Here is an 18,277-nt window from a genome sequence, read left to right as displayed (position 1 = left end):
GGAATGAGTTGGTTGAGCAACTCGAACTACAATTGGCGATGATGCAACTTAAGTTGCGAGTTTTAGAAGCAAAAAGAAATTGTAGGCAACCATTTATTCAAGAAGCCTTCCAACCCACACCTTCTTATGGCGAGTATTATGACATGGGGTGCAATGCCATGGAGTGGCAATCACCATTGGAGTATGAGGACCATTTCAATAGTTGGAATTATGAAAATTCTTATTTCACTAAAGAAAGCTTTCAAGGGGGAAATCGGTACTATCAAGAGGAGAAACCGAATGTTAGAGACGATCTTCTACAATGCTTCATAGCTACACAAGCTTGGATAGAAAAAAGTATAGCAAACTCGGATGTTATGCTAGAAGAGCAAAGAAAGTCTTTGGCTACCACTATGGAAAATCAAAAGCGAATTGATGATGTGTGCATGGCCATTAGCCTACAAAATGGAACCTTGTATGAGGAACCAATGCCAATGCTAAGTGAAGAGCCTCAAGAAGTTGAAGAAGATGAGGATCAATTCTCCAAATCCCTTGAAGTCGAGAGCCCAACTTTTCCAATGCAACCTCTACAATTCCAAAAAGATGAAGACTGCACAAGCTTCAAAGAATGCAAAGTCATAAATTTTGTCGATCCTTACCTCGACACGGGCGATTCTACGAAGGCTTGCTTCTTTCACTTTTATTTATGTTCATCTTTTGATTTTTATTTTGATTTGCCTAATAAGGAATTGTTTGAGTGTGGTGATACTCTAGATGGTGAACGAGATTACCATGACGCCCGGGATGTCTCAAGAATTGCAAAGCCACCATATTTTTGGATCGCGGCGGATGGAGCTTGCAAATTTGATGAGAAATGGCCACCGCCTAAGCCTCCACCTCGCTTGTGAGTACGAGACAAGTGACCATTTTCTCCTTCATCCAGACTTATTTCTCCTTTGTGTGAAATAAGTTTGGGGGGAGGGTGAAGATGGGTTACTTATCTCATTTATTCCGTTGTTTATTTATTTAGTTAGTTTAGTTTTTGAATAATGAGATTTTGTCTATTTTCTTGAGCTTTTCCATGTCTCTTGAGTTTGAGCTTGATTGTTGAAAAACATGAGTTGGATGAAATGTGTGTTGGGCTTATGATATGAATTTTGTTTTTGGAAAAATTGTGTGTATCACTTGTGGATTATGCATGAAAAGTTTGAACTTGTGACAAGTGAGCTAAATGTTGTACCTCCAAGAACTTGAAAAACAAAATGAGCTTGTGAGAATTGAGCCTTTGATTGTCATACATTTACAATCTCATTTTGTTCTTGAGTGTAAATCATTTGAGCATGTGTGTTGATCTCTAGAACTTGCCATGAGTCCTCTCTTGAAAATAAAAGTAGATGTGTTGTTAATATTGAAGTGATTTAAGGCCATCCTTGTTAGCCACTTGACTTAAATTGTGTCCAAATTCTCATGCGATCCTAGTTTACCATCTTTGTGCCTTATAGCCTTTCTTTGAATTAACCAATGATGGGTAGAACTTAGATTGTTAGTGGTTACTTTGATGAAAATGTATGAGAAATGATTGAAATTACTTGTCTAACTTTGATTGAGTGAAAATCACTAGTCCCCTATGAGCTCCAAAAGAAAAGAAAAGAAAAAGAAAAGCAAAAAGAAATGTTGAATAAAAGAAGTATAAAGGGGATTGATTTGCCTTTTGAATCATGGTCTTGATAAGTATTCATAGGGTGAAAAAGAAGAAATGTGGGGATATTGGTTGATTGATTAGAAAAGAACAATGGTGAATATGACTTATTCAATTTGGAAATTGTATGGGATATGAGTCACTTTGCCTATAAACACCTCACCTCACCAAAGAGCTCTCATTGCAACCTAAAGAAAAGCCCTTGTTGATCTTTATTTATAACACATTGAAGTATAGAGAGTTAGGATAAATGGCAAGCTTATGGTAGATTGCATACTTGTTTCAATTTGAGTGCAAACACGTCCATTCTAAACACTTGAGAGTTGAGTGCGTCATTGAAACATCCACCTTGTGAGGATTCAAGCTTCGATGCTATAATATTGAACTCACTATCACTTGTGACTTCTTGGAATGCATTTCTGCTTGTGATACACTTTTGAAAGATTTTTAAAATTGTTGAAGCCCTTGAAATGACACCAATTCATGCTTACATGTTTGTTTACTTTTATTTCTCTTCTCTTCGTCGTTTGGGGACAAACAACACTTTAAGTTTGGGGGGTTGACAAACATGGTTTTCGTACCTCAATTCCACATGTTTTGTTGTCATTTCCCTTCATGTTTTGCTTGTGAATGCTTGTTTGTGCCTGAATATTTAGTTTTATGAAGATTTGATATCTTTGTGTAGTTTTGGAGTAATTTCAGGAAAAATAAAGGATTAATTGGAGGATTTTGAAGATATGATATTGAAGTACGTCTCGAGAGGAATCCGTGAGCGCAAACGGCGACCAAATCCGAGTCCGGACGAGGGAGAACGGAGCAAAACGAGCGGCCTGCGCAATACGCCCAGTAGCCCGCGGTCACCACCCGCGGCCGCGGGGTGGGACCGCGGTTCAGCTGCCCCCGACTCAGGAGACACCCGCGGTCACCACCCGCGGCCGCGGGGTGGGACCGCGGGTCCCCTGACTCTCCCCCACGTTTGCCGGCCGCGGGCGCGGGCCAGGACCGCGGGAAAAGGGCGGAGCCTCCCCAAGTGGGCCCCAGTCGGGTTTTTCACCCCTTAAACCCCTTTCTCCCCCTTTTCCTCACATTATTCATCATCCCCAACCTCATACTCACCCATTTCCATCTTCCCCAATTCATTCACACCAAACCCTAGCCTCCATTACCACATCTTTTACCAAGATTGAAGGCATTGAAGAGGAGAGAAGATTGAAGAAAGCTCATTAATAGGATTTGTCACTTCTTACTCTCTCTTTCATTTATGTATTTCTTTGATTTTGGTTTGTTGTTTGTGAACATGTTTGGATAAAATCCCCCATTGGTTTGGGGATTAGGCTCATGGATGACGTGATGGATTGATTATTATGCTTAATATATGTATTGATTATTTCCTTGTTATTATCTTTTCAAGCCCTAGCTTTAATTCTTGTATGGATTGTTGGCCACTTTCTATGCATTTCTAATTTGTGATTTGAATCGGGAGAGGATAATCATAATAGATTAGGAGCTTGAAACATATTGACTCAATAAACCGGGAGGTTGAGAGTTGGGTGAGAGTTTACCGATCATTTGTGCTCTTGGGAGTTATAGGTTAGAAGTTGACCGGGGACGGCAACTATGACCCGTAATCTACAGTTTTAGTCGTCCGGGAGGGGGCTAGAACTAGTGGGGAGATCACTCTAGATAAATAGGAATATCAAGACTAATATTGAGCTAATTGAAGTCCATTGCTAATCCATCGTTGCCTAATCCCTAAACCACCTTCATCACTTAATTAATCCACTTTATTTGATTGTTCTTATTTTGTCTTTGAATTTGTTAGTTAATCAAACCACTCACCTCCTTGTTTAGTCTAAATAGCTCTAGCATAATGACTTAAGGTAATCACTAGAATTTGACTACTAATCCTTGTGGAATACGACCTTGCTTCCCTATGTTGCAACTACACCGTATACTTGCGGCGTGGTGAAAATAATAGCGAACAGTATGCAGTTCTGGGCTTTATGCCCAATTTGAGTGTTTTATCTCAGAACTATATATAGTTGAGATCTGTAATCTGTAACACTAGCCGCATAATAAAATCTGTTCTCCTCTCTGCTCGTGGATGTAGCCAAATTAGTGAACCACGTAAATCTGTGTCTTTTTACGTTTTCTGTTTGATTATGCTCTTTAATCCTATTCTGTCACTACAATGTATTAAATATATTTGTATCTTAAAAGAATGTACTGCTTACAATTCAAATCACTTACATTACATTTATGTTTCTTTCGTTTTTATAGATTTCTTCTTTGTGTGCATATTTGATTAGTTGTAATATATAAACATAAGCATATTAATAAAAATATTTTTATATTCTGATAATATGTCGTGTCCTATAACATACAATATTTATATAAGACATGGGCATCCTAATCTAGGTTTTCAATTTACACAAACTATATACACATCTAAATGGCTAAATCAAACGAGCAACTAGGGTGTGTTTGATATATAAATTGAGATAAAGAGTGATAAATTAAACTTAGATAAATAATACCAGGGGGAGGACATATTAAATTTCTCAGTGGAACAGTGATATAAGAGCGGGCCTCTCGCTTAATGCGGGCCTTCTTGTTAATCAATATTGCTATCAAACGCTTAAATAAGATATGATTATTTATTTATCTTACTTTATCTAGGGCTATGTAAACCCTACAAAAAGCGCGCTCTCCCTGCCTATGAAAGACGTGGAAGCTCGTGCATTCATGCTTTTTTTAAAAAAATATTAATTTTCTCTTAATTACAAAATATATCTATTATACTATAATAATAATAAAAAAAGCAACTCGCACGCAAGTAGGACCTCTACACCATACAAAGGTGGAAAAATTGTTTGCACGCGGGCGGGATGAACTTAATTTGTGCAATACATCGCTCTTGTTCATAATTTATATCTAAATAAATAAAAGTAGGAAGATGTTCTAATAAAAACCTCTTTTAAAATGAGAATTAAGAACCACATCTTAGCCTTTAAAATTGAAGATCTAGTGGTTAGAATTAATTTGGAAAAATATGAGCATAAAATGGTTCCAATAGTTGTAGATAGCCGTTTTTTTTTAGTTTTTAATTAGTCAAAGGTTATATTTGTCTTTTACTATTTACTTAATTAATCCTAAATGTTTAGTCAGTCGTGTGTTTCATTGTTTCATTTTTAATCTTTGCTTTTTTTTTAATAAAAGAGTCATAATTGAAAAAGATTATTCTTTTTAATGAAAGAGGATTGTTTATTTTTGTTGAAAAAGATGATAATGCACATATGATAATGCACATGAATTAATGTATATAGCACGGATATATGATGATAATGCACAGATTAGATAATAGAATTTGATCATTATTCGTACGAAATACCTTTTGTAAATTTTTATATTTAAATGGTGTACTAGCTAAAAAAATAATGCACATATTCTACTATTGTATATTCATTGACACAACAAATAAGAAATAAGTATATTTACTGCGCATCTATGCAACAATAATAATTATAATTCATATGCACACCAACATGTTCTGTTGTGCAACTATAACATTTTATTGTGCACTGAAGAAATATGTATTTTATGCAATTGAAACCAACAATGTACCACATATTAGAAAAAAAAGACGTAAGATCAGTTGTCCTTTATAAAATAATGCCAAAATTGATGTAAATGATAATAAAACAGTTTAAGAATAACTCGTCATACGTAATCATATTAGAAAATAAAATTTGTTCCCACACAGTGTACTATTCAAACCAAAAGTCATCCAAATATCTTTTCCATCTTCTCATCTGGTACGGATAAGAAATTTTGATAATATTCAGATGCACCCCTCATTACATCATTCTTGACGTAGTTACTCCATTCTATCATAGTTGCACAGTATCTTGTACGAAGCCTAATCAAATGCCTTTCTGGATTTTAACAGATGTTTTCTTCACACGAGGCATATTTAACTGTGCAACAACAAAAACATTATCAACTTTGTATGCTAAAAAAATTAGGGAATCATAACTATGCATTTAAATGTGAAACAATGCAACATAAGACAATTATGAATGCAATTAAAAAAATCATCTATGCAATTATACAAAACATTGAATCTGTGCAAATAGTAACCAATAAATCAAATTTATGCAAGTGTGCATCTATGCAATATTCCAAACTTTGTATCACTTAATATATTGATTTTATTTTTAATTATTAAAATAGATGGTGTTCGTGCAGTATGAGGATTACTAGTTCCATCAAAACCTTATCCACTTAGAGGTAGAGTTTAAGATCTTTAAAAAGGGCGAAAATTTATATTTTATATAGGAATAAGTTTGGATAGATTAAATTACAATCTTATACATAAAATATAATCACAGGACTTTCATCAAACACTTGGCATACGAAACACTTCATATTCCCAACATTTCAAGATTTGTGATACAAATTCTCAACATTTTGAGCATGTATGCATGTATGCATCTATGCATATGTGAAGAACCAATGAAAATAACTCATCCAAGTCCTTGACATTTTTACACAATTTAACTATCACTGAAGATCCAAGCTTGTCGTTGGCAATGCTTCCATTATTACCGAGCTTGCTTTTCCTACCCAACGGGTTTGTATAACAGTCCAAAACGTTAAACCTAGTTCAATTCCACACAAGGACAACACCGAATAATTCATCGAATTTCCAAATTATAGATGCATCATGCATCTGTGCAACCAAAACCAACATCTATGCAAGTTAGAATCAAAATCAATAACTAAATCAATTCCACCCAAGAACAACACTGATTATTCATCGAATTTCCAAATTATAGATGCATCATGCATCTGTGCAACCAAAACCAAAATCAATAACTAAATCAATTCCACCCAAGGACAACACCGAATAATAATGCATCTGTGCAACCAAAACCAACATCTATGCAGATTAAGTAATTACCTGTTTTGAATCGTCGAAATTAAAATCGACTTCAGTAAATATCTCCGTCGCCTTGTACAAATCACTCTGCCTCTGCCGCTACCTTCAACAGACCCCTTAAGCAAATCGCTCCGCCTTGTTAGAATCGCCGGGGAACAACCCCTTAAGTAAATCGCTCCGCCTCCGTCGCCGCCTTCAACAGACCGACGCCTAAGTATCTCTCCATCGCTGGAAACGCCTTCGTCTTGCACAGTTCGACGTCAATCGCCTCCGCCGCCAACGTGCACAGATCGGCGCCCAATTTTCCTTCAACCGCCTTCGTCTTGCACAGTTCGATTCTAACACCAGAAAATTCGATCGGCGTCCAATTTTCCCTAGTCGGCTTTTTCACCAAACTCGATTCTGCCACGGGAAACTTCGATCGGCGTCCAATTCTCCCAAGTCGGTGGATTTTAGGTGCATAGGCGACTCCTCAAGTTTAAACCCTAGATAAAAGTTCAAATGTGAGAATGAATTGGGAATGAGAGATCGTGAGAGTGATTTAATTATTGTATTACATTTTTAACCTTTGAATTTCAATTACATTTAAATTAGTAATTAAATTATGCATCTGTAGTTTAATCTCAGCCATCTATTTTTTTAAAATCAATGGTTTAGATTAGGTTCCTAGTTTTCATCTTAAAGGGGGTTTCTACATTAACCCCACCCAATAAAAGTATATGCAAATAAGTATTTAAACTTAATTTGAATTATTTGTACTTAATACTAAAGACAAAAACTCAAGAAATCCACACAAAATCTACAATATTGTGCTTAGAATTTGGTTGTGAAGACTGAATTGAATGAAAATATATAAATAGAAAGCAAATTTTACTTAAATTATGATAAAGAAACAACGAAACTGTGCGTGCACGACTAAATCCACTATAGCTAGGTAGAGAAGTAATATCCCTACCAAAAAGAAAAAGGAAAAAAAAAATAAAAAAATTGAAGAATCAAGGTGAGTAAAATAAACTCTGCATTCAAAAGAAATTCTACTCAACAACAAACACAAAATCCTTACACATGCTGAAAAACTTACAATTTATAGCTTTAAAGTCGTAGGAATTAAAAAGTAATATAATAAATCATTCAAAATAAATTTAGTGTAACATCTAATTTATTAATATATTCTTATAAATATATAATATTTATATAATATGTCCCGGAAGGTGTTAGAGAGAATAAACATGGCTTCACTCATGAAGCTCATGTCGCCTTACTCAAAGATATTCCACCTCAATACTGCAATCCTACGTGTATGCCAAGGTGTATGCCAAGAAGGACTGATAGCAACTTGAAGCAAAGAATATCTGCTCTTAATATACCAGTTATGGTTCACTCGTGAGAGTACACATCTGTTATGGTATTTTGGTTGTATTTGAGAGTACTTTAGTTTACATTTATATTTCTCAGTATGTACATCTAGGCTAGCTGTTTAGGGTTTGACTAGTTAGTCTAGAACTCTCGATAGGTTGCTATAAAAGCAACTGATTCTTGTTTTGTGTTTTCTCAAGTTTTCAGATAATACAAAATGTTTGCAGCTGCAATGTCTTGTCTCTTTTCTTGCTCTAGCCTATTTTCTTTCATGGTATCAGAGCAGGTTCACTAGGACCTGTCTCTATACTAGGTCTTTTTTTGTTTTCTCTTTTCTTCGTTACTTCTCTATCATGGCAGATCAAGTTGCAGTCTTGACTCCCATTATTCCTCAAAGTAATCAAATATCCATCAAACTCAATGAGAATAATTTTCTCATTTGGAAGCAGCAAATTATGGCAAATGTTAGGGGACTTGGACTGGAGAAATACTTCATCCAAGATCCACCATCATCAACTGTGATCAGAGAAGATAGAGAGCGCCCCAATCCAGAATACATCAACTGGATCCCCCAAGATCAACTTCTCTCTGCATGGATCCAGTCTTCTCTTACAGAAAGCACCATGATATTGGTGGTTGGGCTCAACACCAGTAAAGAAATTTGGGAAGCTCTTCTACAAAACTACTCCAACCAATCTAAAGCAAAGGTCATGCAATACAAGCTCCAGCTGCAGACTCTCAAGAAGGATGCTCTCAACATGAGAGATTACCTCAATAAAGTCAAGACTTGCTGCGACTTGCTTGGATCAGCAGGCTATAGGGTCACAGAAGATGATCAAATCATGCATACTCTTGCTGGTCTTGGCTCTGAGTATGACTCAGTTATGGTTACAATCACCTCTAAACCAGAAGCATGGACTCTTGGAGATGTGAGTTCACTGTTGCTGAGCTTTGAAAGCCGAATTGAGTCTGCTAAGACTCAAACTTTAAATGCCGAAGGATCACAGCCTTCTGCTAACTTTGTGCAAGGACAACATCAAAGCAACTCCACCACTCATCAAACTGGAAGAGGTAAAAGCTATCAAGGAAATGTACCTTCAAGAGGAGGTTTTGGTGGGAGAGGCAGAGGAAATGGTCGAGGTGGACGAGGAGGTGGCAGATTCAACAACAACAAACCCATCTGCCAAGTGTGTGGTATACCAGGACACACTGCTGATAGGTGCTGGCACAGGTATGAGTCCAATTTTGTTCCTGGTGCACCAAGAAACAACACCACACGACCTCCTACTTCTACTGGACAAGGCAACTTTCAGTCTAGCTTTCCACAGCAACATGGTTTTCCTTCCCATCAGCCTGGCTTAAACATAGCGCATCTACCTCCTTCATCCACTACCTCTGATTAGTGGTATGACAACGCCAGCTCTTCGGCTTGGTATCCAGATTCAGGCGCAACAAATCATGTTTCACATGATTATAATGCTTTCCACTCTGTTTCTGACTATCAAGGAGGTAAGAAATTGCAAATGGGTAATGGTTCTCTTGTTAGTATTTCACAAGTTGGTGATTCTGTGCTTTCTTCTTCCTTACATCCAAAACACTTCTTCCTAAAGAACCTTCTACATGTACCTCAAATAAAGAAAAACCTCCTAAGCGTTTCTCAGACTATCTTTATTAACAACCTACACCAACCCAACTTTTTAATAAAAAAATCATTTCTCTCTCTTCCACATACACAATCTATAATTCAACAACCTTTATCTTTTATCAATGACCTCTTTCAACCTATACCAACCCAACTTTTTAATAAAAAATTCATTTCTCTCTCTTCCACATATACAATTTAAAATATATTTACTAATATTATACTAATATAAAATGGTTTAGAAAATTAAGAAAACAATCATTAGTTAAATCATGATATTTGTGCCACATGGCAGCTCAAGAGTAGAGGTTATTCCAAGTTGGTCTGCAATTAAATATACAATCGGTTGTTGACCGATTTAAATTTTAACATTTTTTTTAATTTACTTATTTTGTCTTGTAGTGATGACCCTCAGCAACCGGTCATTGATAAAAGTGGTCTCAGTTTACCTTAGATAATAAAGTGTTTTTTGAATTTCATCCTCTTTTTTGTCTTGTTAAGGATCAGGAAACACAAGCAACTCTACTCAAGGGCACTCTTAAAGATGGATTATACCAGTTTCATCTTCATAAGTCTCCCTGTGCACCCTCTTTTGTCAAAGGCAAAGCTGCTCATCCTGGATTCACTCAGAATAGCAGCCGAGTTCCTGCTGTTTACTCTTCTTCAGTTACTAGCTTTAGCTCTTTAGATGTTTCTCTTGATGTTTGGCATAGGAGATTAGGCCACTGTGCCTTTGACATAGTCAAAAAGGCTTTATCCAGTTGTAACATCTCTTTTCAATCAATGCCAAATCCAAGTTTTTGTCACTCTTGTTCTATTTCTAAAATACATAGATTACCTTATTCTCATTCACAAACTGTTCATTAAACTCCATTATCACTAATTCATAGTGATCTCTGGGGGCCCTCACCTATCCCATCCTCTAATGGTTTTCAATACTATGTGTCTTTCATTGATCATTACAGTCGATTTACATGGATTTACTTGTTAAAACATAAATCAGATGTAAATCAAGTTTTCCAATCCTTTAAGACCATGGTTGAAAATCAATTCTCTCATAAAATTAAGCTGTTGCAAACTGACTGGGGGGTGAATACCAGGCTTTAACTCCTTTTCTCCAAAATTCTGGAATTTTACATCGTGTCTCCTGCCCTTACACCCCTCAACAAAATGGTCTTGCTGAGAGAAAGCATAGACATATTGTTGAAATGGGGCTTTCCCTCTTAGCTCAAGCTTCTCTACCTCCCAAATTTTGGGATGATGCTTTCACATCTGCTGTTTTTCTCATTAACAGGACCCTTGCAAAAATTCTGAACTACCTTACTCCATATGAAAAGATGTTCAACTCTAAACCTGACTATTCCATTCTTAAGGTGTTTGGCTGTCTCTGCTACCCATATTTAAGACCCTCTAATACCCACAAGTTACAATATAGATCTTCTCCTGGTACTTTTTTGGGTTACAGCAGTAAGCATAAAGGTTATAAGGTTCTTCTCTCATCTGGTAAGGTGGTCATTAGTAGGGATGTCTTGTTTAATGAATCCTTTTTTTCCACATCAACATACTCCTTCTTCCACTTCTGTTCCTTCTACTGCACCTTCATTTTTTCCCACTCTTCCACCTTATCCTGTTTTCCCACTTCCTAATGATCCTACCTCATCCACTTCATCATCTGATAGCTCACCATCCCACTCATTCACTAATTCTTCCTCTTCTGATTCTATCTCCAATAATTCTGCCCCCACACCACACAATTCTTCTCCTATTCCTGATCCACATAGCCCTGCTGCTTCCCATTCAAACACTAATTCTTCTTCTTCTTCTTCTAACTCTCCACCTCCTACTCCCCCTGTTCCCACCCATTCAATGGTTACTCGAGCTAAAGCTGGAGTTTTTAAACCCAAATCTCGAGCTTTTCTCACTGACACCACATGTGATTACTTATATGTTGAACCGAAAACCCATGCTGAAGCAATGAAAGTCCACACTTGGATGCAGGCTATGAATTTGGAAATTTTTGCCTTGATTAAGAAAGGCACCTGGATTTTTTGCCCTCTACCACCTGGTAAGCATGCTATTGGTTGTAAGTGGGTCTTCAAGATTAAAAGAAATGCAGATAGATCAATTTCCAGCTATAAAGCACGACTTGTTGCTCAGGGTTTCTCACAAGAGCCTGGTTTTGACTTCACTGAAACCTTCAGTCCAGTTGTCAAACCAGCTACGATCAGACTCATTCTTTCCTTGGCTGCTAATTTCAGTTGGCCTATTAAGCATATGGATGTTGACAATGCCTTTCTTAATGGTGATCTTCAAGAAGAAATTTACATGAAACCACCTCCTGGTTTTGAGCCCCCTTCCAATGGTTCTGTTCCTGTTGTTTGCAAGTTACAGAAGGCCATTTATGGCTTAAAGCAGGCTTCTCGATCTTGGTTTCTTACCATTAGATCTGTTCTTCTAAATCTTGGCTTCTCTCAATCTCGGGCAGACACATCTTTGTTCTACAGAACTCAAGGAAATTCCATTATTTATCTGCTCATCTATGTGGATGATATGCTTATAACTGGTTCCAATCCTACTGCTATTCAACAGGTCATCTCTCAGCTAAATACTCATTTCTCACTTAAAGATCTTGGTGATGTTCATCACTTTCTTGGTATTGAGATTACTAGAACTGCTCAGGGTCTACATCTTAGTCAAGCTGGGTATATTACTGATCTTCTTAAAAAGGTACAGATGCAAGAGGCCAAAGGTTGTCCTACTCCCATGATTTCCTCTTGCCAACTTTCCAAGGGGGATGGAATCAGCAATGTGGATGGTAAATTGTATAGAAGCACTGTTGGTGCTTTACAATATGCTACAATCACAAGGCCAGAAATTGCCTTCAGTGTGAATAAAGTTAGCCAATATATGGCATCTCCTCTTGATAATCATTGGAAAGCTGTCAAGAGAATTCTTAGATATTTGGCTGGTACTAAAGATCATGGCCTTCATTTGCAGAGATCTTCTTGTGACATTGTTGGTTTCTGTGATTCAGATTGCGCAGCTGATATTGATGATCGCAAGTCTATTACTGGTTATTGTGTTTACTTGGGCAAGAGTCTCATTTCTTGGAGTTCAAAGAAGCAGTCTGTCATTTCAAGATCGAGCACTGAAGCAGAATACAGAAGCCTTGCTCATGTTACAGCAGAGATATCTTGGTTAACATCTCTTCTCCGTGAGTTGTCTGTTACTATCAAACCTCCTGTCATTTGGATAGATAATATGAGTACTATTTCTCTAGCTTCCAATCCAGTTATGCATGCAAGAACAAAGCATATAGAGATTGGCATTCATTTCGTGAGAGATAAAGTAGCTGCTGGTGAAATTGATTTGAGGCACGTCCCTTCTCAAGATCAACGCGCGGACATTTTAACTAAGCCTCTCAGTTTGCAATCCTTCTCTCGCTTGAAGAACTTGTTGGGGGTTAGTTCCTTAAGCTCGCTCGAATTGAGGGCGGATGTTAGAGAGAATAAACATGGCTTCACTCATGAAGCTCATGTCGCCTTACTCAAAGATATTCCACCTCAATACTGCAATCCTACGTGTATGCCAAGGTGTATGCCAAGAAGGACTGATAGCAACTTGAAGCAAAGAATATCTGCTCTTAATATACCAGTTATGGTTCACTCGTGAGAGTACACATCTGTTATGGTATTTTGGTTGTATTTGAGAGTACTTTAGTTTACATTTATATTTCTCAGTATGTACATCTAGGCTAGCTGTTTAGGGTTTGACTAGTTAGTCTAGAACTCTCGATAGGTTGCTATAAAAGCAACTGATTCTTGTTTTGTGTTTTCTCAAGTTTTCAGATAATACAAAATGTTTGCAGCTGCAATGTCTTGTCTCTTTTCTTGCTCTAGCCTATTTTCTTTCAGAAGGATCCTGAATTAGGCTGTTTCAGTTTACATTCACGAACAGAGATAATATATGAAATGTAAATCTTTTGCAAGGTATCGGAATGCTTGGAACTAAAAGATGAATAAACCAGCTGAAATCAGCACAATATGGAAAAAGAGTAGTAACTAATAAGTTATGAAAATGTGATAGTCTACAACTGTAATTAAGAAACCAAGAGAAAAGAAAAGAAAAAATGATCTATATCTAAATAGCAACTAATGAAAATAAAAATAAAAGGTGAAGAGAAAGAAGATGGAGTGGTAGTGATCAGAGGGGTGGTAAAGCTCTGACACCATGCATTTTTCTATTAGCATGCATGAAGTTGAAGAGTGACTTCTGCTTCTTGACTTTGGTTCCAAAGATGAAGGAGCGCAGAGGAATCTTGGACCTGCTTATGGCGTGCTGCAGCTGCGGCTGATCCGTACAGATGCTGAACTCTTGATTCAACTGTCTTAGGGTCTTCTCTATATCCAGCTGCAGCACGCTGACATGATCCAGGCACGTCTGCAGCTCTTCTCTGACCTTGTTGTTTTCCTGCTTCATGCTGAGAATCTCACCTTGCAGCTTTGCTGCTTGATGGCTGCTGAATCTGATCTCCTCCTCCTCCACCCCTTCCTTGAGTGCCGTCGTGATCTCCTCCTGTATGCTGCACAGCGACGTGAACCTCCCCTTTAGCTCGTCTTTCAGGCACACGCGCTGCTCCAGCCACATCGTCAGCTCCGTCTGGATCTCCCTCAGGTGCTTGTATATCGGCCTCACCTCTGATTTCAGCTGCGCTGTCATGCACCCTTCCTGCTTCTTCTTCTCCCTCAGCTTCGCTATCTCCTCCAGCAGGTCCTGTGCTTCGCTCTTGAATTTCTGCACTTGGTGGAACGCCGTGCTGAATCTCAACCAGAAATCCAAGTTCTCGTCTAGTATCGCGTCTATCTCCATGCGCAGCCTCTCCTCCACCGCTGAGACTGCCGATGCTTTCACCTTGAACATCAACTTGATGTCGTCTTCCTTCTCTTCCACCTCCGAGTCTTCAGTTCCCGATTCCGGTTTCCCACTCTGCTCTGCTGATTCAACTTTACCTGCAGCCTCCTCGTCTGCAGATTCGGGCTCTGCTGAACTAGAGTTTGACGGCGCTTCTTTCTTGGCGCCATCCTTATTTCCTTGCAGAAGGCTGAGCTCCTGACGGAGATGTTGAATCTCTTGATCCCTCTTCATGATGGCTTGTTTGAGTTCCCTCATCTGCATGGTGATGTCGAATTGGATGTCTCTGTCCTTCTTCTCCGTATCACTGAGCTTCCTCTTGACATCCTTGTAGTTCCTGAGAATGGTGGTGTATTCTCTGAGCAGGATCTTGTCTCGATCCTCCGCCCCGTTCAACAGCATCTGCTGCCAGCTGAGCTCGCTCTCTTTAGCTTCTTGAGCCTTGGCATCCTCGTCGGCACGTGCCTTTGTTAACTCACCTGCAAATGTCACTGATCTCCGCACTGGCTTGTACACTTCGTACTGCTTCGCCACAGATGCCTGCTGCTCCACCTCCAGATTCTCCTTGCCACCATCCTCACCACCGGCGTCCTCCTGTTTTTTATCTTCTGCGACCACCTTAATGTCGCGTGGACTTGGCAGCTCTTCTTTTTGATCCTTGACCTCTTCCTGCTCTCCGGCCTCCTCCTCACCTGAAATCGGGGGAACCTCTTTTTCATCTGTCGTCTTATCCTTCTTTTCCTTCTTCTCCTTCTTCTCCTTGTCCTTCTTTTCTTTCTTCTCCTTCTTCTCCTTCTTCTTCTTGGACTTGGCGTGCATGCTGTGCGAGGAGTCGGATTCCTCAGCTTCGTCGTCGGGCCTCACGGTGGTGAGTTTCTCGGAGAGATGATCGAGGCTGCAGCGGCAGTGCGCGAAGTTGGCCTCAAGCTTGTTGTTGTGAGCTTCGACGTTGTTGTTGAGCTCCTCGAGCCTGCTGAGTTTGTCCTCCAATTCTTTGATCCTCATGCTGAGGCTGCGCGTGTCCCCCATGAGCTTCTCCTTGTCGCCCTCCAGCTTCTTGATCTGCGCGCGGAGCTCGTCCGACTCTGTCCTCATGGTGTTGATGAGGACAGTCTGCGACGACACGGCCGTCTCCAGGTTCACCACCTTGTTGACCAGCACGTCGATCTTCTCGGCCAGCTGCGTGACTGTGAGCGCCACCGAGGAGTTGAGGTCCATGGTCTTGTCGGAGGTCAAGGTCTCCATGTCGTTGAGCTCTTGTATGAAACCGGAGGTGATGTCTTCTTCGTCTTTGGGTTTGGAAGGCTCATCTTCCTCATGAGCAAGGTGTTGGACCCCACAGTCTTGCTTGAGGGAGTGGAGGTGGTGGCGCGCCTCCTCGATCTTCTTGAACTCGTCTTGGGCGTCCTTGGTGGAGTTGTCCTGCTTCTCCTGCAGCGTGGCGAGTGTGTCCTTGCATGACTTCAAGGCGGCCTCGGCCATGAGAGTGCGGGCTTCGCCATCCTCGATGACGGCCTCCACCTCGTACTCGTCCTGCAGTTTGGAGACCTTGTCCTGCATCTCCATGATCTGGTTGTCGATCTCGTAGAATTTGGCGAGGCCGTTCTCGTAGGAGCTCTTGCAGAACTCCTTGACGGTCTGGAGGGCGAGGATCTCCTTGTTGACCTTGTCGATCTCGAGGAGAGCTTCCTCCTTGGACATGCCGGATCTGGGGAGGGGCTTGGGGCGAGGCTGCTTGGACTTGGAGGATGTCTTGGAGAAAGTCTTCTTGGGTTGGAACTGTTTGGAGGCGTTGTTGAGGAAGCCCTTGAGGGTGTCCATGGAGGCCTTGGGGACTTTGGGGACGTTGGTGGATTTGGCGGGGACGTTTTTGAGGGGTTTGGGAGTGGGAGTGGGGCACTCGTCCTCCGCCTCCATGGCCAGCTGGACCTGCTCCGGGAACACCGTTGCGATGGTGTTGTTGGCGTTCTGGAGCTCTTTCGACAGCATGTCGTATCGGTCGGCCAGCGCCTTGAATGCTCGGTACGAGTCCTCCACCGCCTCGATCAGCTCCGGCCGCCGCTTGTAGTACATCTCCGCCCGCTTCGCGAAGGAATCGCCCTCCTCCTCGATCAGCTTCAGCATGCTGTGCACCTTCTCCTCCATGTCTGTTAACGTTATCATCATGTCATGTCATTTTAAATGAATTATAGTAGCATATTGAATGAATGAGTGTACCCTGCATGCTCTGTTCCAGCCATTTAGATTGCTTGGTGCGGATGTGGCTGGCCCACCACCACGAACAGGCGTTGCTCGCCGCTCTCTGCAACATCCTCCTCCTCTTCTTCTTCTTCTAAATCTTTTGCATACTCATACTGTTATTCTTGTGGTGCTTCACTCTCTCTCTCTCTCTCTCTTACACACTTGAGATTGTAATAGATGATAGGAGTGTGAGAGTTTGAACAACAACTCAGATTCTATATTTTCTCTTGCAACAAACACACAACGATGCGCTATTCTTGGTTTACGAGGTCTTCTCGCTCCAAAATCACCGTCCTGCCCTCCAACAAACTATTATACGTCAAACAATTAATAATCAAGTTTTATCATCTCCTATTACATTTTCTTCTTTTTAATGTGTTTCTCAATAATTATATTTTATTTTATTGTCACATAATAAGCTACAGAAACCCCTAATTAATTATCCATATATATGGATGGTCTTACATATAAGACCTTTGAATCGATTCAAAACATACACTGTCGTCGCATAACATTCTTTTCATAGTACTAGCAGAAAGTTGTACGCATAATCAATGTTATTTTATTTTATAAAAGAAAAATATATAAATTAAGGCGAATTAATTAATTAACTTAATTTTAATTAAGCATTCCTTATTTTTTGCTTAATTTTTACTATACATAAAAATGATTCAAGATTCGTGGGACGATCAAAAAAGAAATACTCAAGATTCGTGGGACAGAGGGAGTAATATATATTATATTTAAATTTTCAATTAATAATTTGGTCTATTAATTTAATTCTACAACTATAGTAAACCCTTTTAAAATAAGTAAATCTATTTTAAAATATTAAAATTTAAAATACTATGGTAACTTGTTAAAATATGAACTTATTATTGAATCATCTTCAGCTTAATCATCATTAGGATCTCTAGTAATTAATATCAGCCATAATGAATTAATAAATACATGAATTTATTTAATTTAAATATTATATCTCATTTGTCTTTACACATTATAAATTAATAAATTAAAAAGTTATTAATTTATTGATGAATTAATAAACATTAATCTATCAATATATTAACATATCGTTAATTTTTGCATAAAATTCACAGATCCCAAAGTTATTAATTTATAATTTTCAAACACATGCATTTCAATGTATGATAACATTTATATACAATTTAATGAATATGTGATCCGTACCCTATTTATTTATATAATATTGAGTTATTGTTATTTTAATTTATCTAGCTAAGTAAATAGATTTTATAGGATATTTATCTTTTTCAAGATTTTAAAGACTTTTATATATCAAATAGATTTTGGATAAGGAAATATAATTAATTAATATATTTTTGTAGTATTTTAATATCTAAGAAATTAATATATTTTTCTAAATATATAACACTACTATAATTTACACACTTCTACTAAATATAATTTATTGGATGTATATATTTATTTATAAGTCTTATCATATCTATAGATATATATCACATAGATTTAGTGTAATATCTAA

General features: G+C 38.7%; 1 protein-coding gene and 1 non-coding gene across 2 annotated transcripts; one reads left to right on the top strand and one right to left on the bottom strand.

The window, feature by feature from the left end:
- The first annotated feature begins 8,794 nt into the window (after positions 1 to 8,794).
- Positions 8,795 to 8,933, top strand: LOC131024002 (small nucleolar RNA Z247). Its single transcript, XR_009101599.1, has one exon. It is a non-coding gene; the product is annotated as a small nucleolar RNA Z247 (small nucleolar RNA).
- Positions 8,934 to 13,642: 4,709 nt separating this feature from the next.
- LOC131021861 (kinase-interacting protein 1-like) lies at positions 13,643 to 17,047 on the bottom strand. Its single transcript, XM_057951182.1, has 2 exons — positions 16,747 to 17,047; positions 13,643 to 16,676 (listed from the first exon to the last, which is right to left on the bottom strand). Exons 1-2 carry the CDS (start codon positions 16,838 to 16,840, stop codon positions 13,822 to 13,824), a joined length of 2,949 nt encoding a protein of 982 aa, XP_057807165.1. The 5' UTR covers positions 16,841 to 17,047; the 3' UTR covers positions 13,643 to 13,821.
- Between the last annotated feature and the right edge of the window lie 1,230 nt (positions 17,048 to 18,277).

The sequence above is a fragment of the Salvia miltiorrhiza genome, chromosome 4 (assembly GCF_028751815.1).
Source record: "Salvia miltiorrhiza cultivar Shanhuang (shh) chromosome 4, IMPLAD_Smil_shh, whole genome shotgun sequence".
NCBI lineage: Eukaryota > Viridiplantae > Streptophyta > Magnoliopsida > Lamiales > Lamiaceae > Salvia > Salvia miltiorrhiza.
Note: the sequence above shows the minus strand (reverse complement) of the source record. Positions and strands in the feature narration are given on the sequence as shown.